The 24,357-nt window shown below is 42.5% G+C and overlaps 2 protein-coding genes across 4 annotated transcripts in view; both read left to right on the top strand.

Moving 5' to 3' along the window:
* The first annotated feature begins 46 nt into the window (after positions 1 to 46).
* On the top strand, positions 47 to 7,072 carry LOC144013408 (protein FAM107B). 2 transcript variants are annotated; one of them, XM_077512230.1, is made up of 6 exons: positions 47 to 274; positions 724 to 939; positions 4,420 to 4,447; positions 5,923 to 6,064; positions 6,134 to 6,278; positions 6,583 to 7,072. In XM_077512230.1, exons 2-6 carry the CDS (start codon positions 931 to 933, stop codon positions 6,682 to 6,684), a joined length of 426 nt encoding a protein of 141 aa, XP_077368356.1. In that variant the 5' UTR covers positions 47 to 274; positions 724 to 930; the 3' UTR covers positions 6,685 to 7,072. The 2 variants fall into 2 exon arrangements, with proteins under 2 accessions (XP_077368356.1, XP_077368354.1); XM_077512228.1 differs by lacking the exons at positions 47 to 274; positions 724 to 939 and adding an exon at positions 2,382 to 3,389.
* Positions 7,073 to 7,822: 750 nt separating this feature from the next.
* inavaa (innate immunity activator a) overlaps positions 7,823 to 24,357 on the top strand; it is a 17,110-nt gene continuing 575 nt past the window's right edge. Inside the window, exons 1-10 of one of the 2 annotated variants that reach the window (XM_077512227.1) lie at positions 7,823 to 8,146; positions 14,706 to 14,786; positions 14,927 to 15,060; positions 16,838 to 16,960; positions 19,311 to 19,548; positions 19,638 to 19,691; positions 21,138 to 21,312; positions 21,421 to 21,567; positions 22,994 to 23,594; positions 24,342 to 24,357. The exon at positions 24,342 to 24,357 is cut by the window's right edge and continues 575 nt beyond it. In XM_077512227.1, coding sequence (XP_077368353.1) covers positions 14,723 to 14,786; positions 14,927 to 15,060; positions 16,838 to 16,960; positions 19,311 to 19,548; positions 19,638 to 19,691; positions 21,138 to 21,312; positions 21,421 to 21,567; positions 22,994 to 23,594; positions 24,342 to 24,357 — 1,552 coding nt within the window. In that variant the 5' untranslated portion in view covers positions 7,823 to 8,146; positions 14,706 to 14,722. Of the gene's footprint in view, positions 8,147 to 14,705; positions 14,787 to 14,926; positions 15,061 to 16,837; positions 16,961 to 19,310; positions 19,549 to 19,637; positions 19,692 to 21,137; positions 21,313 to 21,417; positions 21,568 to 22,993; positions 23,595 to 24,341 lie in introns of both variants that reach the window. The other variant, XM_077512226.1, reaches the window with a different exon arrangement.

Here is a 24,357-nt window from a genome sequence, read left to right as displayed (position 1 = left end):
CGTAGCTCACGTCACCCCCACGTCACGACTGGGCCGGTAACCATGGAGATATTTCAACAACATGATGGTCAAATTAATTCAGTTTTGGAGTGTCGGAGTTTCGGAGAAGCTCGGAACAATGCAAGGATACTGAAACCAGCATAGGCTCTAACCAGGAGAGGACGCTATATTTAGATCAAACAAGTGTATTATTAAGCGTTAGATTCATTTCAGCGGCCTGTCTCGTCGTGGCATGACGACCTTCAAAGTATGACTGTTCCCATCCTTACTTAAGGTTGGTTAACTCATGATAATAAGTTAACGTTACCAAATCAATGATCTGGTCAAGTCTAATAATCTCAGCATTCTTATGATAGTAACTTCTCAACAATGCTTGGCTGTTAGCTGGCCAGTCAGTCGAGGACTGGTCACTGCTGATACCAACTAGACTAGCGTACTTCTACAAGTCAGAGGATGCACTGTTTTGGAACGTCCTTCTTCCACTCACAGTCGTTTTCGTTCAAGTCGCTCGTTTGAAGACGTGCCAGATTGAGACTGAGTTTTTAAAAAATGAATCAATAATGACTGAAGTCCTGTCTAAATAATAATAATGATGATACAGGCACAGAAATGTATTTAAGTCCAGAAAGTAAATGTGTAATTTTACTGTCAAGTCTATACAATTGTTAATATATACAGTACAGTATGTGTACAGTCAAAGTTATTTAAATGTCTTGTATGCAGGTACTCGGACCTGAACACACTGGAAACAAACCTGTGGAACCCAGGATAATAGCAGACAAGGCTGGACGGGTTTGTGGAGCTCGCTGTACCAGCACGAGTACAGCTGGCCTTGGCTCGACATGCACACGTGCTGCTCCATCGCTGGTTGTCGTTGAGGCAACAGTCGCGTTGAGGGACTCCAAGTCACACTGGCGGACACCTGACGCAATGTCGAAGGTGGGCACCATCCGTCTCTGGCTTCACTGCAACAACTGGATTTGATTATACGGTGATAAATCAAAGTTGGACCACGATTCCTTGTTGTTGGTGTCACTTTGATTTTGTCAACCTTTACAACCAAATTTCCAAACTGAGATACATTATATTTCTAATTAACTTATTCATCATCGAACCTTCATTCATTGCACAGATGGTGTTGTATCATTTTAACATTATAAATTGTGATTCAAACGTAAATTAAAATAAACCATTCTGCATTCTCTTACGTTGAGCCAAGGTCTTGGCCACATTGAGTATCCCACTAAAAAGGGGTTCAAGTTATCAAAAACTATATCTATTAATCTTTATTAACGAATAACGTCAATTATTCAGAACCTGAAAGAGATTTGTGACCCGGACCTCGTTCCAGCACTATTATCTGTCAAAACAGAAGACAAAAGTACTTGCCGCACCCGCATAGGCTTTTCTGTTTAGAATATGAGTGCGCTTACTTCACACTGACTTCCTCTGTTTATTTTTTCTTCTCCTATCATCTCTTCACCAAGAGTATCCCTAAAAGCCACACAGGATGAATTCATGAAAATTACAATATGCCACTGATGATGTGCTGGTACATTTGCCTGACTTCCTTTTACAGACCACGTTGGTTAAGTTCCCACTAGGTGATGATAAGACTGTGATTGAGAATAGTTGTCTGTTTTTATATACAATATGACCTGTAATTGACTGGCGACCAATCCAAAGTGTAGTCTGTCTTTCACCCGATGTCAACTGGGAACAACTGGCTCGCTACAACTCAACAGGATAAGCTGTCACGAATGGGGGTGTCGATGTGGGTGGACCCAAACGCAGGGAAATATGGCAGTGAGCCAGACAGGAATGAGAGCAACTTTGACCATAAACAAGTAATAGACAGGACGGGATGTGAGAGGACTGGTCGCCAAGACCAGACCGGCCGGGCAAGGGGAAGCAGGTAGCCATGATGGGGCAGGACGAGAGCGGACTGGTCGCCCTGACTGGACTGAATGTAGGGCGACTTGACTTGGCAGAGACAAGGGGTGACTTGTCAGGGATGTGGAAGACTTGGCAGGGACGTGGAAGACTTGGCTGGGACGTGATGAAACTTGCCTGGGACGTGGGGATACTTGACTTGACTTGGGGAAACTCGACTTGACCTGGGGAAACTCGGCTTGGCGTGGGGAAACTCGACGTGGGGAAACTCGACTTGATGTTGGGAAACTCGACTTGACGTGGGGAAACTCGACTTGACGTGGTGAAACTCGACTTGACGTGGGGAAACTCGACTTGGCGTGGGGAAACTCGACTTGACGTGGGGAAACTCGACGTGGGGAAACTCGACTTGATGTTGGGAAACTCGACTTGACGTGGTGAAACTCGACTTGACGTGGGGAAACTCGACTTGGCGTGGGGAAACTAGACTTGACTTGGGGAAACTCGACGTGGGGAAACTGGACTTGATGTTGGGAAACTGGACTTGACGTGAGGAAACTAGACTTTACGTGGTGAAACTCGACTTGACGTGGTGAAACTCGAGTTGACTTGGGGAAACTTGACTTGACGTGGGAAACTCGACTTGACGGCAAATAACACAAACAAACAAACACCACTGACTAAATACACCAACACTAACGAGACAATAACAAGACACGTGGGAAACATAATAGGCTGAGGCCACTGATTGGTCACATATACTGGGAAGGGAAGACACACGCAGGTGAACAAGGTTAACGCTAATGAGACAAGGGAGACAAACCAGACAAAAGACAACATGGAGATAATACAAAAAAAAACAAAAAAAAACAACCCTACCTAACCAAAACATGACATCAGTATTATAATGATTAATCATAACTATATTATTATTAATCATTCGGTGCTGGTTGGTATGTTAAAACTATAGTGTACAGTATTGGATTGCACAGTTATTCTACTGAAAATAATTTAAAAGTAATGTGATGCATTGAGAGACACTTGCTGTAACAATAGCTCCAAATTTTCCCCACATTTTAGGTTTTTCCTCTAAGTTCTTTGAGTTCCTTGACATCCATTAATAATGGACCATACAACAGAGCAGTGAACTGGTAATAGTGCTGTGCTATATTGGATTTAAGCTGCATTTGCGTCCACGCTAATTAACTAATCCAGTATCCTTTGCCGCATGTGGGCCGTGAGGTCATCTCGAATGGCGTAATCAGATTGGAGCGTCTACTACCGCGGCCGGCAAGGTGACACTTAAGTTCCGCGTCAACAACAATACGCCTGAGTCAATGCGCTCGGAAGAATCAGACAGCAGAGGTGATGTAAGGCGGTGGCATTGTTTAGTTTGGTTTTGTTTTTTTACACAATGGACTAAAAGAAAAAAAGAGACTGGACCAAAAGAGACAAGCTCCGCCCTCTATAACATGGAAGAGTCCGATGCAAGCAAAGTGAGTGGTTGCGTTTTCTTGCTCACATTTTTGGTGTATGTTTTTGCGTGTTCAACACAATCATTGACCCAATCAGGTCACTTTGCTAACGCTACTACTTTTTAACGAGGATTCTTAAATTGTACTTGGATCAGGATCAATGTAACGGATAATGATGCAGTAAATCGCGTGGGACCTTAGTAATAGTGACAGATGCAAATGGCCGAGTTTTGTGGATCAATGTACCAACGTCGGTGATGTGAACTTCCATATGACAGTAAACAATGACTGTTCATTGACATAGGAAGTAAGCATTAGTGTTTCAGTCTCATTGTTCGGTGTCAATTGTAGTCATGTGGATGACTGAGAACTTGGTGGAGGCTGATTAAGTATGCCCACACCTGGTCAGCAGCTGTCAATAGGAAACTCCAGAGTGGAAGAGAGTTCGACCCCCTCCAAGAGGATGTTTCCAGAGCCCAAGCTGCGCCTCAAGGCGAGCCTGACTTGATGTAGTCGGCACCTTTCAACTTCTCTCACCAACTCAGAGGCTCCTTCCCTGCCAGAGAGGTCACGTTCCACATCTCTGGAAGCTTCTGGAGCTGAGGATCGGAGCGCCAAGGCTCCCGCCCAGCTCACAATGCGCCTTTGTACACTTCTTCTGAGTTGAGTTGTGAGAAGTTGACCGCACTTGCGTCCTTTAATGAACGCCTCGCAAGCCTTCTGAACGTCCCGCAGCGATGTTACATCACTCTCGTTTTGCATGCGAGTGTTAAAGCAGTTCAGCCGGCATGTTCGTGTCATTTACATGCAGGGTTGGGGGATCCAGGTCCGGAAAGTAGAAACCCTAAAACTGTTTGGCTTATAGCCACGGGCATTTTGATTCAACAGGTGGAGATGAGCTTGTTTACCTGCTAGTTGAGTAGTAGCATCTGTGGCTAAAGCCAAACTTTTTTCTTTTTAATTTCTGGACCTGGATTTCCCAAACGTGTTTACAGTCCATTCACTCAGTTTTTTTTCTTCTTCTTCTTCTCCTCACGTGCTTCCTTCACAGAAAGGCAAATACGGACATCACCAAAAAGGTACACTGTGACACCTTTTCCAAGGCAAATTTGAAACATTATGCTTCCCATGCCATCAGTTGCACACAGATTAATAACATACGTTGAACAGGTTCAGAGTGAGGCAAGTAATCGTTTCAACAGGATTTATAAAAAAAAAAAAAAAAAGTAAAATTTGCAGGTCTTGGTAAATTAATAATTAAATTATCAAAATGGATGGGGGTATATAATGCCTCCAGATTTTATTTTTTATTTTTTTTAAAGAAATAACAATTTTTGATGAATAAGTAGAATTATATTGTCATCACAATGATAGTGATGGATTTTCCCCCAAATGTTGCTAATAGTTTGTTTATTTATTTATTGATTGATTGATTGATTTTTACGGAGCCCCTAAGGTCACATGGTTAAAACAAAAAAAATTGCGTTTTTTCGAACTCAATCTTTGCGAGGGCACGCAAAGTTGTTTTGTTTTCCCCCTACCATGTCACCTTAGGTGCTCCGTAAACACTTCCGGCTCATCTTCCATGTGACCAAAAGCGAGGAGGATGGAACGTTTGTAAACATGAAACAAAGCAGTGGGAAAGCTTTCCCAAAGCGACTAGGATGGAACATGTATTTTCCCACTGCTTTGTTTTCACGTCGCTTTTGGTCACATGGAAGATGACCCGGAAATGTTTACAACGCACCTAAGGTGACATGGTAGGCGAAAAAAAACAACTTTGCGTTCTCTCGCAAAGGAACGGAAAAATGTTTTGCAAGGGAACGCAAAGGTTTTTTTTTGTTTGTTTTTTCTACCATGTCACCTTAGGGGCTCCGTAGATTTTAATGTAAACAACTGCAAATTACCATTAGGACTTAATTTGAACAAATGAATTTTTAGAATAATATTAATTTTGTGTGGCTGCTCAGTGTATGTTGATATTAGTGCTGTCAAACTTAAAATGCTAACTCATTGGTTAATCACAAAAAAATATTGCATTGATGATGAACGCAGATTATTCATGCTATTAATTTTGACCGCAGATGATCCTTTAGCTAGACAGTGGATGGTTATGTTAAAGGTAGCACAGGTTGTGTTTGAGCAATAAAAATGTTAAAGGAAAGTATTTAATAAATGTTTGCGTATGACATTCTGAATATTTGTTCATGTCAAAATATTGGCGTCTTTTTTTTTTTCTCTCATTTTAAATCATGCAAGTAATTAACTGATTAGCAAAAGCGGAGGATGAGTGTGCAGTGGATCAAAAAAATGTTGAAGACGTCCTCGTGACATTAAATGTTGAAAGAATGAAAAATGTTGATAAAAAGCCTTTTTAAGGGATTAATCAAAATTCTAAAATGTGATTATTTAGATTATTTTTTTTAAAGTAATCGTTTGACAGCTCTTGTTGATACGCAAAACGTTTGTCAAATGTGTATTGGTTTTGAAGCTGGATGGTGTAGACTGTAGAAGGTGGTCCATGTAGTGATACAAGCATGTTGGACTTTCTCAGACACGTCACTCAGTCACTCGCAGACATTCACGTGCACATTGGACGGCAGCAACGACACTCAACCCCGGAAACTCAACGGTTCTTCTGTGGAGTCACCGAGCTACCAGAACTTGCACCGGGAGCTGCTGCTCAGTCACAAGCGGTACGCGCGCAAGGCCAAGCCTGTCCGGTTGCTGTCGCAATTTTTGCCGATCGTTGACTCGACCTGCAGGGGCCTTGTGCTGGAGGAGAAGCCGGAACTGAAGCGAGTGCTGGAGCAGCGGCGACTGGAGCTGCACAGGGAGGAGGAGATGGCTCAGCAGCGGCCTTCGGACCTGGAGACGGAGCTCCGCAAGAGGCAGCAGAAGCTGCGAGAGGTCAGGAACGCGTCAGAGAAATGATACGACAAAAACGCTCCCTTAGAGTAGTCAAACGACATTTCGTCACACTTTAAAATCAAAATAATCCTCACAAATCAAATCACAACGATCCATAGTCCAATGCTGTTCAATGGACGCACAGGGTCATTTCACCGAGGAAGACCGCCATTTTAAAATGTTGTGCCAGGGATGTTAATCTGCACTTTTTAAGTGTGACTATTACAACGTGCAGTCTGTTTAATGTCATAATAATGCTACGGTGGGAGAATGACGAAACTACGTTGCCGTTTATCGTTTGCAGTATGAACAGGAGGAGATCAGGCAGAAGGAGAACCAGCAGCAGATACCAGAGTTTGTTCGTGTGAAGGACAACCTGAGACGCACGCAGATGTTCGAGCAGTGAGGTCCCCCGCCAATCAACCCCGATTCTCTTATTCACTGGGTTTGAAATTGTGTCTTGTGTCCGACTGTGAACAGTAAGTCACTTATTCCAAGAAACACAGTCCGGCATACGTTTTACCGTACGTTCAGTTATTCTTTGCAGTTGTCTTGCATCTGCTGAGTGAGTGGTTTTCATGTTTTTTTTTTGTTTTGTTTTTTACTGTCATGATGTTATTTGAGCCTAACCCAAAGCAGCTACTAAGAAGCAGTGGGCGGGTTACACCTCTCCTATCCCACTTTACATTTTCAGGATGTTTTGGAACATCAAGTGTCACAAAATGAAAGGTTTTCTGTCACAACTTTTGCTGTTCACAGAGTGCAGTGAAAATAAAGTGTATGGCTAACACGGACTCGCTCGTGTTTTATTGGACACCATTCATTCAAATGGTTTGCCGATCGATTTGCATGCGGCTCTGCTCCCCGAGGAACTGCACCTCTCTTTCACATGGATATGACTCTTTGTTTAATGAGCTGATCTTTTCATTCCTTCACGGACTGAGAGGAGAAAGCCGACCATCTGGAGGAGGCTTTTCAGGACACGGCAATACCCAAGGGTCCGGTTAATGCGCTGGAGACATTTGGCTAAATAAGAGCATTTGCCACTCACTTATATTGGTCCATTTGAGATGTATAAGTTCGTTTGTTTGTTTGTTTTATTACACAAGCTAATACACATTTTTAAGACTAAAAACTACCAAAGATTGTGTCAATGTCTACAGTTTTAACTACACTGAAATTAATTATATATTTTAGTGATTGCTGAATTTTGTAAACAACTAAAGACTTGTAAAGTACTTTATCAAATCTTATCAAAATGAAAAATTGGGGGGGGAAAGTTACTCTTAATTTATTATTGCTCTAAATGAATGAGCATTAAGATGTATTATTATTGTATTTTGTTTTTGTGCTTTCAAACAATTGTAGAAGAGGCAACATTGTTTTTAGATGGTAAATGTTTCTCTGTTTATCGCCGTGCCTCGAAGATAAGCAGGAAAAGCAAGCAAAGCTCAAATAAGCTCGCTAGCCAAGCGTCACCACGAGTCGCGTGCTGAGTCAAAAGGCTAAAGCGTGTCTGAAATCAGCAGAGTCGGACCGAACCATTCAAACGGGCCAAAGAGGGGTTGAGGCACGAGCAATCCAATCATTGCTGGACCGTGATTTTGTAAACACGAGGGGAAATACGTTGTTTGTAGTCTATAACTATTTCATAATGCCCAGGATTGGCTAAATGGCACAGTAACTGTGAATTAAACGTGTTAGTTGGATCAAGCCAAAGCTCCCCTCCCCCTTCAAACGGAAAATTCGAGCAGACTGGAACAGATATCCTAAGCGGCTCTGCTCTCACATTTGACCGCTGCTGGCCCTTTGGAGAAAGTCTCGCAGCTGATCCACCAGCAATGAGCGCATGAAGACCAACGCAAACTGTAAGTAAACTTTAGACCAGGTTTAATATCAGCATTCGTACAATGAGTCTAGTGAAGTTACTGCATGTTCATGCTGTATGTCTAAGCAATTTACTTCACTTAGAATGTAGGCTACAATATTTCTAGAAATTACTTCTTTTTTTTTTTTAACACAAATATTACTGGAAAAGACAACAGGATATAATATTACAATGATACTTTTAATGTTAGAAAAGAGCTTTAAACATACAGTATGTAATGGAAATGCCTTACAGAAGAAATCATTTAAGAGCCATCTGCTCAATGGTGAAAGTACGTAAGTAAGCTTTATTTGTATAGCTGCTTTCACAGACAGTATAGATATGTGATGATGATGATAATCGTTGTGAACATCCATCAGAGATGCCATACATGTCTCTTTTGTGGAATATAAATGCACTGTATCCTGAATAGAGATTTTCCACCGATAGAACTTTATTGTTTCTCTTTATACAGCCTTGGAATTACCATGTTGATAGTGATTTAAAAGACGCAAACCAAATTCAAGACCTGCCATTCACTATATGTGACCACTCAGAGTGGGCAAAATGGGCTGATGTATTGTAAATAGTCTTTTCACCAGATAAACGTCACACTGTGACACTTGTGACCGAATGTTTGTGCCCACTGCAACAGAATCAACGTCGACCGTCCACATGTTGACAGACTTGCGGTGTTAAAGACAACACGTCCCCGCAGTGTTCCCTCACTCCACATCCCCCAATTTGATTTCACTCCTGGTAAAAAGCTGCTATCTACTAGGGATGTATCGGTCACGAACGAATCGAGTCTTTTGAACGGCTCTTCAACGTGAACGATGGGAACCGAGTCTTTATCGAGAGTCATTCATCCCCCTACAACCTCCCTCCCGCCCCCAGCGCACGCGCCGACCGTTCGCTTTTGGAGGGAGCGTCAACTTCTCATATTAGCGTCAATCAAACAATTAACTTGTGATTGATTCGTTAAACTCTGAAACAAACAACTAAAAGAGAGAGAGGACACCGCTCACTGTACACGCCTGCTTTAGCGCCATGGCAGACGTTCGAACACAACAACTTACAAGTCACGGACAGACGGAATGAAGAGGAGAGGAGGCGTATAACATCTTTCCGGGAGAAAAACTGGGCGGGGGATAGCAGGAGTTGCTGCCGAAGGACTCGCGACCTAGTAGAAGTGAGCAGCTAAAAGGTAGATTTGACTAGAGAGTCAAAACATCACTGGTGCAGTGTACACATACACATGCTGGTCAATGTATGTAAAGTGTTGTACACTACACAGTTATATTTATAAACAAAAAAAAATGCTTAAAAAAAAATAAAAAATAAAAATAAAAGAGCCAGTCTTTTTGAACGGCTCTTTTACGTGAACGGCTCCCGAATGAACGGCTCCCCTGAAAGAGTCAAAAGTCCCATCACTACTATCTACATCCTGTTGCTTCGTTCTGAAAGGATGACTCAGTGGGATGAGGTGTCACAATCAACTGCCCGAGGAGAACAATGGGGCATCTCTTCCCTATGTGACCTGGTCTGCTCGGCAGCATATGGACTGCGCTCAGCTCAGGTGGTGCTGATTACCCCGTGCATTGTCTGTGCTGGTAAACAAAGTCCCGCGCATGACCAGGACGAGGCCACGAGGGCTGGCGAATTCAGGGGCTATGTGGAATAGTTTCATGTGTGCCGGGTTGAAGCCACACAATCTCTGAGGTGTCAACACAATTTCTTCAGAATGATATTTGGGATTGCAGCTAATACCATGTGGCTAGTATGCACGCACACGCACGCACTCAACTCCAATTTGTTTTGGCTTTCTTCCACAAGGAAAGTTGTAACCAAACACTCCATTTCTCTTGTTCCGCCGCTCCCCCACGTTGATGCTCGGTTTGACTTCGGACTCAGGCATGCTGAAAAGTCATTTGGTTTTCTTCCATCGCATCAGCATTCCGTGGAGGATTTTAATTGCTGGTTTCCAGCAGGCCTCGGCTTGATTTCAGGCATCCCTCTCAGCCGTTTCCTTTCGGTGAGCTGAGGCCGCTCCAACTTGGTAATTCCAAGGCTCGACCGCAGTGGTAACGAGCGCGGGCGGTGGCGTCATTCCAGGCGATCGCGACTCCCAAGGCTCATGGGAAGGGTCGGGGTGGGGTGGGGTGGGGGGGGTGTTTGGCGGCTGGGAGACAGTGAATCCCCGTTTATAATCTCGCCATAAACACTCCCTTCCGTGTATGTAACTTTTCACGGTCGGTTGGTCTGCGAGGATGGGTGTGACGGTCATCACTATCAGTCATGTCATCTGTGGGACAAATTCTATGTCTGTCCACTCCAGTGGACTGCATATTAATCTTATTGCAATTTCATATGTGCTTTTTCAAATGAGTCTTCTGCAAGCAAAGTACCAAACTGCACAACATATAATGTTTCATTACAAAACTTTAAAACAAGGGTGTCCAAACTTTTTCATTTGAGGGCCACATACAGAAAATCAGAAGGACGCAAGGGCCACATAATGTTATGAAGAGAAATTGTGTTTAGCAATAAAAAATGTACAAATAATTTATTTGTGCTTTTGCATATTTAGAAAAATGCTACAATATATAAACCAATTTATTTGTAATATGGCAGTAGGGCTATTATAGTTTTGGAATTTTTCATTTTAGTTTTTATTTAGTTTTGAGTTTTTTTTTTTTTTTAAATTGAGTTAGTTTTAACTAGTTTTCAGGGTGGTTCTGTTAGTTTTTTATTAGTTTTAGTTCTTTAATAAATGCTTAGTTTTAGTTTAGTTAGTTTCAGTATTAGTTTTAGTTTTTTGTTTTTTAATGTGTATTACTTGTGCGTAATATTTTTTTATTTTGTTTTATTTTAGTTTGTTTTGTATACATAAAATGTAGTTTCAGTTAGTTTTCTTTTTAAAAAAAGCATCTTTGTTTTTATTTTATTTTGTTCGCGAAATTCCTAGGAGAGAGATGTATCGATATATCGACACATGGTTTTATGTATCAATATTGGGATATGGAAAGGTGTATCGATACCATATCGATATATATCGATATTTTAAACCCAGCCCTAGCACTGACAGAAGTTGTCTAAAAGTGGCTATTGCCTCAACAGCACAATGAAATGTAGCAACATCTCAGCTCCCAACAGGTCGGTCAAACCCCCCCCCCCCCAAAATCCACCAACTCATTCCAAACATAACCACAGAAAGAGTTATGGGGTGCAAGCGGGTAAGTCCCGCATTACTTTGCCTCCCGAGCTGGATTCCCGCCTGTGTTGTCAGCACAATATCGCACCCTCAGCAGGATATTGAAGCCGCTGGATGGACACAAGGCCTTTTGTTGTACTGTTGTTTTACCGAGTCAGGCTGCCTGCGCCTCATTGTGTGACCGGCAGCTACTCAGTGCACATGAGTTGCCGTGTTGAATAGCTGGCTCCTGTATATGGACTACATCATCACATCCTAATACATGTACTCTGCGTCTTCCTGATCCCGAAAGGAAAAGGGCCCAGATAGCCATCTTCAAACACAGAGGAGGAAGCATATGCCTGTTTGCATCTCTGCTGTTTACTTCCTGTTTTGCTGTCATGATACTATCACAAGGAGGAGGCGAGCAAAGCACATCCTCTAATCATGTTATTTCCTGTAATGCCAACCCTTGTGATCAGGCTGGTCCGAGGGCAAAACTAGCAAGCATGTGAGATGCCGAATAAATGGAGCAGGATAAAAGGCGGTCTTTCTGGTGGGGCTATTTTTGCCACAGTTTTCGACCATGTCGTGTTTTGAATGGCGGCCTGCAGCTCAGTCGCTTGTTTGGTCAAATGTCAATCAATCAAAGCTGAGAATGTTTTTTACTTGTTGTTCAAGCAGTTTATGGTTGATTATGTGCTCAACCAGTGCGGCAAGTCAGTGTACAGGGTGTTCCAAGATGGTTGACCCCATTCTAAATGCCAATATCTCGGAAACTAAATACACTTGATGTTGAAGGTCATAAGTTTTATTGGTTAAATTTACAAAGAAAAGTACAAATATTTGTTGGTTCTATGACAGATTTTCATAAATGTTCAACCAAGTGTCAGGTTATATTTTGGAATTACAGTCCAAGTGCTTTTATAGGACGTTCAGAACTTCCTTTCCTGCGTTTTGTGTAATCTCGATGTTACGCACAAAAACTTGAAACGTTTCTAGTACACAAGCTGTGAAAATTTGAGGTCATTCCAACAAAAATTGTCAAAATTATTGGCCTGCGAAATGGGGTCAAACATTTTGGAACACCCTGTATATGTGAGCAAATCGGTTTTGCTGAGTAACTTTTATGCTACATGTACATTGTGTACTGTATTCACCATCCCATTTGAAAACCCAAACTCCTACTAGGGAACTCGTCCAAAGGAGCCCCAGTGGCAATCAAGCATTCTAGACAGATGTGTGATTCTAAATTGCTAATTCCAGTAAATTATGGGCGGAGCATCAGTTTTAGCATTTCAACGATTCAAACCGCCGCAAGGGCCCATTTCAGTGCCTCTTCTAGTTCTAATTATTATCGTTTTCCTCTCTTTGCTTTTGTTATCTCATCAGCGCGGTGTCTTGCTTGTTGTCAGAGGTTTGTTAGTAGTTGGGTCACATAAGAAGAAGAAGAGAGTGGGCCATAAACGTGACTTGTGCTCGCCTCTTTGTGAGCATGTCACAGGAGTCTTCATTGTGCCGAGGTGCAGCATGGACTAGCCCAGCATTGAGACATTCTTCCACTTCAAAGCCCCCCAGAGGGTTTGGTGGACACTGGTTGAATAGGCGACAGAGGGAGGGGTGTGCGGGGGACAACAGGTGCAGAGCATGAGACAAGGTGGGGTGGGTGGGGTGGGTTGGGGTTTGCGGGTCATTCCTGCGGCCATCTGCTTTCTTTTTCGGCGTCTGAAACTTTTGAAACAGCGCCTCACGGCCACACGCTCCTTTTGGTCAGCCGTGTGCCGTCGCCATGACAGCGCGATGGGGGATTAACCCCGCACATGTGCCGAGTCACCCCGTAGGGGTGTGCTTCTTTTGTGATGGAGCGTGGGAGGGAGAAAGACGATTGCAGGGGGCTGCCTGGCTTGTTGTGTGAAAAGACACTCTTTGCTCACTTTTGTTAAGTAAAGCAGAAGGCCGGCATGAATGAAGATGTGGGGAAGAAAGAACTGGGCAGATTTCAATTTCATGTGAGAAGGTCTAAACTAGTTTCATTGGTGGGAGTCAATTTTAATCCCCTTTGCAATTTTCCTGACCTTCATGGGAGCAAGTGCTGTAGAAATGATTGGATGGAATTTGTCTTGGAAAGTGAAATTTTCATGAAATGGCTCCCTCAAGTCAAGCATATGCGAAAATCTCCGTCGGATTCACGACATGTACGTGCAAACAAAGAGATCAGAACAGTCCTAAAGTTTTACACTGCCAGTCAGCTGAAAAATAGATTTTAAAATTCTGCTTCTGGTTTATAAATCACTGAACGGTTTTCGGCCAGAGGTGCCCAAGTCTGGTCCTAGAGAGACTCTACCCAGCCTGTTTTTCATGTCTCCCTCCTCCAATGCAGCTGAATCTAGTGATCAACTAATCAGCAAGCTATGCAGAAGCCTGATAACGATCCTGATCATGAATCAGGTGTGTTGGTGGAGAGAAACATGGAAAACAGGCTGGATAGGGGCCTCTCGAGGACTGGACTTGGGCACCCCTGTCGGGTCTGATGCCAGCAGATTCGTGTCAAATAGTGGAGTTGAAAGCAAACATGGTGAATCAACATTTAGCTGTTATGCTTGCGCTGTACGTTCTTTCAGTAATTGAGATAAAATACTTAACTCATTTGCTCCCAAGAACATGTAAATATGTTTTTTTAGTGTTTTAAGTGTCCCAAAGACGTATTTATACGTTTTTTGTTTAGTTTTTTTTTTTTTATGCTAGAGCATACAGAGGGCTTTGATGCAGCCTCTCAACTGCAAAGAACGGTTGCAGAAATGGTAGTTATTACACAAACGGCCAGCAGGTGGCAGCAGAGCAAAGGAAATCAACCAGGGCCATGTTGAAAAAAAGCTCAATTACTTAGAATTTTAAATGGATTTGTGAAAAATGAGGAAACTTAGCTCTCTTCTAATGCTAATTGCTCCAAAACGGAAACAGATAGAAACATACTTTTTTTTTCCTGATGAAAGAAGAGACTTTAATCTTTCTTTTGATAGGTTCCATGCTTTTATAGCTATTGAACACAATATTCTGTGGGCCTTGCAAAATCAGTCAAAATTCAGTAAAACAGCCGGGAGCGAACGGGATTGCGAAACGTGAAAATGGCTGGGAGTGAATGAGTTAAAAAACAAAATTCCTTTGTTTTAAATTGTCTTAAATTCTTCTTGTATTTGTGTGTTTTCTCTTTGGCATTAAATGTCTTGTATTATGTGACGCACATTGTATTACCTTGTGTACGGAATGCGCTATATACTGTGCATCATTGCCTTACTTGAAGGGTCTATTATAAGATTAGAATAATGTGCTCGATGTAAATTATATCTAACCTTACTTTGTGTCACAGAGTGTTCTTGAGTCAAGATGACAGCCATTGAGAGCAAAGAGGAGATCAGTGACACTGACAGTGGGATCATCGTGCACTCTGGTGAGTTGCGCCGGACAGCCACTGATGGAATTGTCAGAACTCAGTAATTTTAAACACAAGCCCAAGTGCATATTTTGGTTCCCAGAAGGGACGGTGTTCAACTGAGTGACAGATGTTGATGATGTCTGCTTGCTGGGCAGGTCCGGAGAGCCCCACATCGCCCGTCAAGGATCCAAGTACGCACACCAGAGCCCTCAAACTCAAGCACCAGTCTCTGGAAGGGCGTCTGGAGCTCTGCTTGCTGGAGCTGCGGAAGCTATGCATTCGAGAGGCCGTGAGTAATATTACTACTCGCTAGGGGTGTTAAAAAAAATCGATTCGGCGATATATCGCGATACTACATCGCACGATTCTCGAATCGATTCAATAATCGGCAGAATCTATTTTTTTTTTTTATTTTTTTTTTTTTTTGGGGATTCACACCTTGAGCATGGAAGAATGTTATATGAACGGAACATTAAGCCATAATATTTTATTTTAATGCTGTTCAAACATGAAACAGATTACAACCTCTATAAGACTGAAATTTCAGATAAATAAATAATACATTTTCATATAAATCTTACACTCTACAAGCTTACTGATTAGTATTTTCTAAATTTGAATGAAAAAAAATCGCAACAATCAACTTATAAATTCGTATCGGGATTAATCGGTATCGAATCGAATCGTGACCTGTGAATCGTGATACGAATCGAATCGTCAGGTACTAGGCAATTCACACCCCTACTACTCGCACAACTGAAATGACATATTGCAACATTTTTGTCGACAGTAGTTCACCGCGCTAATCTCTGCCCAACAGCGTGCAAGTAGCTTAACTAGAAACAGAAGCGTTGAAAACGTTTCAGACAAATGTGAAGGATAATTGATCGCTTTTGAATTCATTTGGACAGATTGCTTGCCAATAAAGGCTACTTTTGTCACTATCCAATGGAGGTCTCAGAGAAAGTGGGCGTGTATTTAGTCCGCAGAGGGTGGGTCCACACCTTATGACGTCAAAAAGTGCAAACAGCTCGTTTTCTCAGGTTGGGAGGGGCTTGGTGCTTGCAGAGCAGAATGACCTAGAATTTCTCATAGAGGGGCAAAATGGAGGAAAACACCACTTCCGTCATGTGCTTGGTGAGGAATTAGCATTTTAACACAGCTAAAAGCTACAAAAAGATGATTTTTCACATTACTATCCCTTTAATTTTTTTTATATATTTTATTTATTATTTATTTATATTTAATAGTTAACTCACGATTAATCGCAAATTTTATATGTTCTAAATGTACAATACATTTTTCCCAAGTTTTCATACCCTTGTTAACATAAAATTGGGGGAAATTTTTAACTAATAGAAATATGGCTACATCTTTTAGTCATTAATACAGTAATTTCATAATTCATAAAATTGAGTTAAAATTAAAAGATGTACTGTTCTGTAAAAAAAAAAAAAAAAATGTGATTATTGATTTGTGTTGGTCATTTTTTTCTGCCACTAGATGGCATAATTGCATTTGTCAGAGGTTGGTGACAGCTCAGTGCATTTTTCTTTTCATATTAAGAGCTATCTAATCTTTAACATGAAGTAACTGGTGAAATTCTGCACATTATATACATTTATTCAATTTATTATTGCTAAATTTTGACATGGACTTGTCTGCTGCATTGCAACTGGAATTCCCCCAGTACAGGCTTTCCAAGTAAGGGGCGGTCATTAATTGCGCGTTGAAAAAAAATTGTGGTGTGAAGGATCTTTAAAATTAATGCACTCATTTTGACACTACCTAGTATGAATACTTAAATAATAAAGATGTTGTCCTTTTTTCCATAATAATATTATAAATTGACTTAAGCCACGTTTTGTTCTGTATGAATGGCAACAGGTGGATATGGTTTATTGTACTTTCTGCCATCTAATAGAAGCACATTTAAATGTTCTGCCTGCCACTGTACATTGCTGGCATAGATAGCCAAACAAAGATACAAAAGAAAATTGTTGCGTATGTTACTATGAATGTATTTGCCATTTACAGGAGTACGAATTACTATTTTTCCTCCACAGGAACTGACTGGTAAATTGCCCTCGGACTATCCTCTCATGCCTGATGAGGACCCCCCGCAGGTCAGGAGGAGGATCGGTGCATCCTTCAAGTTAGATGAAGGTCTAATCTATCTGGAGAAAGAGGTATGGAATATTCATTCATATGTGTACATTCATTCAACTTCAAACGCTTTGCGCTCTAGCCACACAAATACTCGGTAAAAAGCTCAGCTCGGGACAACATGGCTCGCAAAATGCTTTCGGCTTTTAATTGTCAAACTCGTTTGAATATTAGCGCAGATCGAAAATTAAACTAGCGCAGTGCAAAAGCGACTTCCAACAACATTTAAACTCAAACAGTGGCGAGCGGTGAGTTTTTGTAGTGGACATGCTGAAGTGTCACATATGCGAGCACCCGTAAGGGTACGAGTAGAACATTTTGGGGGTATTTTTATTATTAATTTCAATATTAAATATTACTTTATACCGCTGTGTAGGTAGAAAATTAAAGTGGAAATATTCAGGACTGACGCAGGTTGATACGCACACACTGTAATGTGACCAATTCCGTGGTGTATGAAATGACAAAAATCACAATTTGCCAATTCGTTGGAATTTACAGTATTCGGAACTGGCTCGTGACCATGATGTAAAACTCAACCCGGGAGAAGGGGGAAAAAATGACATAACAGAAAAGCCGCAAGAGGTTTCAACCAACAATAAAGTTTACTGACCTATTTAGACAGCCAGCTAGCCACTGATGTTTCTCGTATGTCTTTCCTTGAAAGTGAGGAACGAAATTCTTCCCCATTACAATATAATACAATATAACCAGCACAGTACAACAGCTCTCGATGCTAGCAGGAAAAAAAGTACAACGTTAACTGAACTGCACGCGTCCCTCCCTCCCTCCTGCTTCACCTGTGTTGCGTTCACTAACAGTCAGACATCATAGTGCTCAACATAAATGACAACCCCACTTAGTTCCTTTCCTCAAAAGTTCTCCGGGAAAAGGGCACTCATTGGGATTCGGTGATGAACTTGAACTGAACAATGACTGTTGACCACAGAACAAGCCAAGTAAGCCAATTTTGCGCATGCGCGTTGTCAGATAGGCTGCGTGACCTACAAATTTTTTGTCATTCAAAAGCCACACGTACCGGAAACAACGTTCACGGAACTAACACAATTGATTTCTCATTGTGTATGCGCAAACCAAACTGTCGATTTTTTTTTTTTTTTTTTTTTTTTTCTGACCTTTTCTCTGGTCTCCTGACCATTTAAACCTCACGACTCTGGCAAGATTCTGAAGTACCTGGTTAAGGCGAAGGGTAATGGGATATTTATAAGGTTTTAGGTGAATGAATGAGTATAAATTTATACGTATTTGCACGCACGCACACGCACGCACGCGCACGCACGTAAACGCACACACGCAAACGCACGCACGCACGCAAACGCACGCACGCAAACGCACGCACACATACACACACAAAAAAAAAAAAAAAAAAAAGAGCAATGATGACAAGACGTTGAATCGGTAAGACTACCGAATGAACAATTCTGAGCTCTTAAGAAAAAAAAAAAATAAATAAATAAATAAATAAATAAAAACTGTCGACTTCTCCGCTCCCCGCGAGGAAAACAGGACAAAATATACAGGAATTTAAGACCAAAACAGTAGAAACTACGGACACTGACAGAAATATTTTCAATTTTGTTTTGAAGCTCACATATCATATTCAATTTCCCTTATACTAAAAGATTCTGGAAAGAGGTGTGTCTCGATTTATTATTGATTATATTGACTCTACTTTCTGTCTTTCCTGGAAAAATGTACTGTTTGGTTTCTGTAATGGTGATAGTGAACGAAACAAATAAATGTAAATGATTAACTTGATAATTATTTTGGCTAATTTTCAGTTACACAAATCTAAAGTTAGTCATTCAAGACCTTTGTTTTTAGTTTTGGAATTGGAAACCAAACAATACATTAATACAATATTGAACTCGACAAACAAGAAAGCAATGAGAACTGTGGCTTTATGCTCTTTTTTTATTTTTTATTTTTATTATTATTATTTTTTTAAATGTTTTTATTTAAGTAACCCCCTGGCGTATTTTTTTTTCTTGTATTAATAATGTGTGTGTGAAGTGTTCTCAAGTTCTTTGTATAACTTGTTTAAAATTATACAATTAAAAATATATATATATATTCAATTCCTGTTTTTATAGTGTAATTTGGACGATTAGATCTGTTACGATTGTGTCTGCATCTTTTGTCTCCTGAGGCAAACTGTTTCCAAAAAGGAAGAAATCAGTGCCAACAAATAAGTGAAAGTTTGCGTCTGTGTTTTGTGCTGGTTTAATTTGAATATATTCATTTTTATACGTGCAGTTGTCATGGCCATCCTTCGCTTCCAAATTCCCAAATTATTGAGATACACCCGTCCCATGTTGCGCCTCCTGCTACAACCGACTACCTTGACCGCAGGACTCGGAGTTGCACGGCCTTGAGACGGAGCTGGCCCTCCAGCGGCAGATCTACGAGGCGGCGCGCAAACTCTCGCTGGAGGAGAAGCTCAGCAAGCCTCAGAAGAAGAGCCGCGTGCAGCAGTGCAAGCGCGAGGAGAAGAAGGTGCGAGAGCTGCAGGAGGCCGTGTTCCGGTGCAGGATCAGGAGCGAGTGCAGCTCTCCGTGCGTCGGCGATATCGCCGCCGCTAAGAGCAAAGGTGAGGAACGACTTTTGCCACCGCCTCACACCGAACGTGCTGCTGCAATAGCTTCAACTTGGACTGTTTGGTTTGAATTTCATATGCAGATTTGAACACGTCTGATGACAGCTCACTGTCTGATGTGGTGGCCCTCGATGAAGGTAAGAATTTTAATCTTCGTGACTGCGTTGAGATGTCCACACGACAAATGAGATCTGATTCAATAATTCTGTCTTTATTCAGACAGAAATGCTCCAATTCAATGGAATCTGTCAAAGCATTTCTTTTCTAATACAATCTGTACTGTTCAACGTCAAGTTAACCAGTCTAATATTCTGTTAAAAACAACAAAACTGACTGACTTGTGGTGTTTTGGAGATAGTTGAATGGGTTCAGCTTCACCACTAGGGGGCTGTCTCTGCTAGGATTACATTGAGGGAGTAGAGTGAGCGTTGTTGTGATATTGAGTGGAGCGTTCCGAAGCTGGTGTAATAAAAAGGCTACAGCGACACACTTTTATTGTATGTTTTGTTAAAACATAACATGACTTTAATGGTGAAAGTGATGATGGGGCATAATAAGAAAATCAACCATTGTTGGCGTGAAGCTAAACTATCGCTTGGTGAACAAGTGACCGGTCCAGTCATTTGTTAGCGCAACAAGCTAACGTAGCAGTCTACAATCTACATCATCAGAGTGCTACTTTTGTTAAACATCACAGACGGGCTCAAATGCACTACACAAGTCACAGGAGATCCAAATTAATGTCGTTTATTCGCAAAAATCTGCTCAATGGCGGCTGAGAGTTCTATCAGGTCCGTGGAAATGGACTGAAACAGGAAGTTGAACCCTACCAAAGTAAAAGTGTTAACTGTCTGTCCACGTGACAACTGGCCATCATCTTCAGCTATCATGACACTGAAACACTCTTCAAGAGTATATTGTTTTGAACACCACCACAGTCTTTTCTGTTTAACTCATTCACTCGCCGCCATTTTCACGTTTCGCAATCCCGTTCGCTCCCGGCTGTTTTACTGGATTTTGACTGATTTTGCAAGGCCCACAGAATATTGTGTTCTATTGCTATTAAAAACATGCAACCTATCAAAAGAAAGATTAAAGTCTCTTCTTTCATCAGGAAAAAAAAAAGTATGTTTCTATCTGTTTCAGTTTTGCAGCAATTAGCATTAGAAGAGAGCTAAGTTTCATCAATTTCCACAAATCTAATTAAAATTGGAAGTAATTTAGCTTTTTTTCTACATGGCCCTGGTTGATCTCCTTTGCTCTGCTGCCACCTGCTGGCCGTTTGTGTAATAACTACCATTTCTGCAACCGTTCTTTGCAGTTGAGAGGCTGCATCAAAGCCTTCTGTATACTCTAGCATAAAAAAAAACGTATAGATACGTCTTTGGGACACTTAGAACATTAAAAAAACGTATTTATACGTTATTGGGAGTAAATGAGTTAAAAAGAACCTCATTCATTCTGAAAAAGCCACAAAAAATGTCAAAGAACACGACAATATACACGGAAATTCTTTGATGCTGGCGTATGTGATGACGGCACATCTCTCGACATCTGATGACTTGCGTGTTGCCCGTGCGCAGATGCGGACTCGCTCGGCCCCGTCTCTGCTCCGGCGTCCAACCTGCAGACGTCCATTTTGGACTACGAGCGCTCTCCGATTCGGAATTCTCCCTGGAAGGAGTCCAGTCTCGACCAGCCTTATCGCAAGGCGGCAAAACCTCCGCCTGCTGGCGGCGGCGGCGGCGGAAGCTCCAGGTGAGAGTAGTAGTTGACCTCTGCCCTCTTGTCAGAAGGAAACGCCAGCGCGACCCTCTTTGCGTCAGTATTTCTTTCAAAGGTCCCTCATGTTTTGTCACCCAGCAGTACAGCTGCAACGCAGGCGTCGGCGGACGCCAGCAGAATTCCTCTCTCGCAGTTCATCAAGAACTCTGCGCTGCGGCACAATCACTCCTCGAGTGCCCCCACCACGCCAGAGCTGCACGTGCGCCGACAATATTCACAGTCATTCAGGTGACACAACATACACAGCAAAAAACAAACAAACAAAAAAAATGCACACTACTTTATAAGGGTTATTGACATGTCGCTTCCAAAAAGGTGAAAGAGAAAAGTTCACAATTTAATCCAGTTTCCAGTAGGGCTTGGCAATTAACCCTTTGACCGCCAAAAACGTTTAATAACGAACAATAAAATCACGACGTATATTGCATCAAAGCCTTCTGTATGCTCTAGCATTAAAAAACAAACAAACAAACAAAAACGTATAAATACATCTTTGGGACACTTAGAACATTAAAAAAAAACGTATTTATACGTTATTGGGAGTAAATGAGTTTAAAAGAACCTCATTCATTCTGAAAAAGCCACAAAAAGTCAAAGAACACGACCAAACACACGGACATTCTTTGATGCTGCCGTTGATGTTACAAACGTTAAATAACGTGACCAATTTTTTAAAAAAAAATTCTTCTCAGTGCAACGTCTAACCCCGGGTTTTCACTGGATGCGGTTGCGGTGCGGTTGCGGTGCGGTGCGTCTTGACTGCGTGCTCCGGACGGGTCAATTTTTTTGTCAATCCACACCGGCTCCGCACAGCTGCGGTCCGGCAGCTCCGTCGCCGCCCACTTCCCAACGTGTCTCGCGGGACCGCGCGCGCGCGATCATGTGGCATTTCACAACGAGAGGTGGACTTCTTTTGATTTAACCTTTTCTTCTTCTTCTGCTATGAGATTCCATGCAGCATCCTTTTTTTGGTTGTCCTTGTAAAGTATATTAATAACGAGAGTCGGGTCAGTGCGGGTCCACTCTTTATTTCTGTCTTCCCCGTCCGGCTGCCGCTCAGTACGGCAAGCGAGACGGGCACAACAAGCAATCGCGAACATCAAACTCACAATACATTACAGTCCTTATAAAAAGGATGTGCCGTGTCATATATTATTTTGTGGTTTTCCACCTCCAATATAAACCTCTCCTCGTCCATGTTCGCTGGTGTCTAAACCGTGAATGAGCACATGGCCCGGCGACGCCCACGTCACGTTTTGCTGAAAAGCTTGCGAAATAGGAGCTGGCGAGTGTTTTATTCTGAAAAGTAACCGGAAATTTATTTTGAAACTGCGTCGGTCTTCCTGTCCCGCTCGATGTGTTTTGTGCTAGCTTGCCATTTGCCGGAGGCCTACCGCTGCGGCGTCCGGAAAAAATAGAAAATAGGTCTATCCTTGCGGAAGGCTTGCGGCACGCCGCAGGCCTTCCGCAGTCGACACGCAACGCACCCGCAAGCGGTGTAAACTGCACCATTCGAATGAATGGAATCTAATTGCTTGCGTCGCCGGACCGCACCGCAACCGCACCGCAACCGCATCCAGTGAAAACCCGGGGTAAGTCAGTGCTGCCTGGTCAATGGGTTGTGGAATCTAAAACACTCTTTGACCGTTGACAGATTTCCCAAGAGAAAGCCGTGCGCCGACAAGGAGCGTCTCATTTCGGAGTCCCTCAGAGCGCGAAGCCGCCTGCCGCAGCGGCGCTGCGCCGCCGACTTCCTGGTGCTCTCCCCGGACTCCTCCCCACTGCGCCCGTACCAGTCCAGCAGCTCGGACGACAGCAGCTCCGAGCACTCGGCCTCCTCCTACGCGCCAGGCCTGGACACGCCCACCGAGATCCCCAAGCTCTGCCCTCCACCGTACCGTTTCCATTTGGCGGCGCCCAAGAAGGCGTCACCGGGTTGCGGGAAGGCGGGGCCCCTCTCCCCTCAGGACTCGGGCCGGCGCAGCCCCCGGCAAAGGCCTTGGCAGGAAGACGCGACTTCGGCCAGGAAGACGCCCAAGCTCCCGCCCCCTTACACGAGGGCGGTGCGGACGCCCTCGCTGAAGGAGTACCCCGATCACGCCGTCCGCGTCGCGCCCAGGGAGGTGGTGTCGGAGGAGCTCAGGTCCTGGCACCAGCGCAATCAGAGCCACAACTCGGTGCCGGCCGGTGAGGAGCTGCAAAGTCCCCTGGGAGTCAGGAGCCCCACTTTACTGCACATGCCTCCGTTGAATCAGGTTGGTACACCAGCGTCCAGCTGCGAGACTTGCAACTCAACTCAACTTTATTTATAAAGCGCTTTAAGAACAGGCGCTGCTGTCGACAAAGTGCTGTACATAAACATCAGTTTTGCAGTAAACAAGAACAAAGCAAACATTTTGAAGCGCGAATACAGTTTTTTGCACATAAATGTTATTTCATATGTCACCGGTGTCAGGTGGAATCCTCGTACCACCAAAACTATCACTTTTCAGAAGATAAAAATAAAACGATGCAGCTGTACACTGACACTAAATGAGTAGGGATGTCACGATAAGGGCAATATCGTGATATTAAAACTGCCACAATATCGCCGTCGTCATGTTCACGATATTTAAAAGGAACACATCTGTTAAAAAAAAAAGTCAGGTTGATTTCCATTTGTGAAGTTCTAGCACCCTCTAGTGGCTAGTTTATTAGTGCAATTTAATTTTCATTAGGGATGTTTTGGCCTTCTATGTTTAAAAATTATGAAGGGGAACCTAATTTGCTTGTGAAGTGATCAATGTGTGCTCGCATTAGCAAGCAAGTGCCTCATTATTGTTATGAGAGATTGTAGGTGGTTTATATGCGTTGCTGTTATGTACAAAAGCACAATATTGTGCTTTTTTTTTTTTAGTATGAGCTCTCTTTTTTACAATATTGTGATAATTATCGTATTGTGACGTTCGGATATCGTTACATCCCTATAAATGAGACTCTATTCCTTTTGTGTTTTCTGGCAGGCTTCAGGTCATTTGG

Source organism: Festucalex cinctus, chromosome 2 (genome assembly GCF_051991245.1).
Source record: "Festucalex cinctus isolate MCC-2025b chromosome 2, RoL_Fcin_1.0, whole genome shotgun sequence".
NCBI lineage: Eukaryota > Metazoa > Chordata > Actinopteri > Syngnathiformes > Syngnathidae > Festucalex > Festucalex cinctus.
This window is presented reverse-complemented; position numbering and strand designations above follow the sequence as displayed.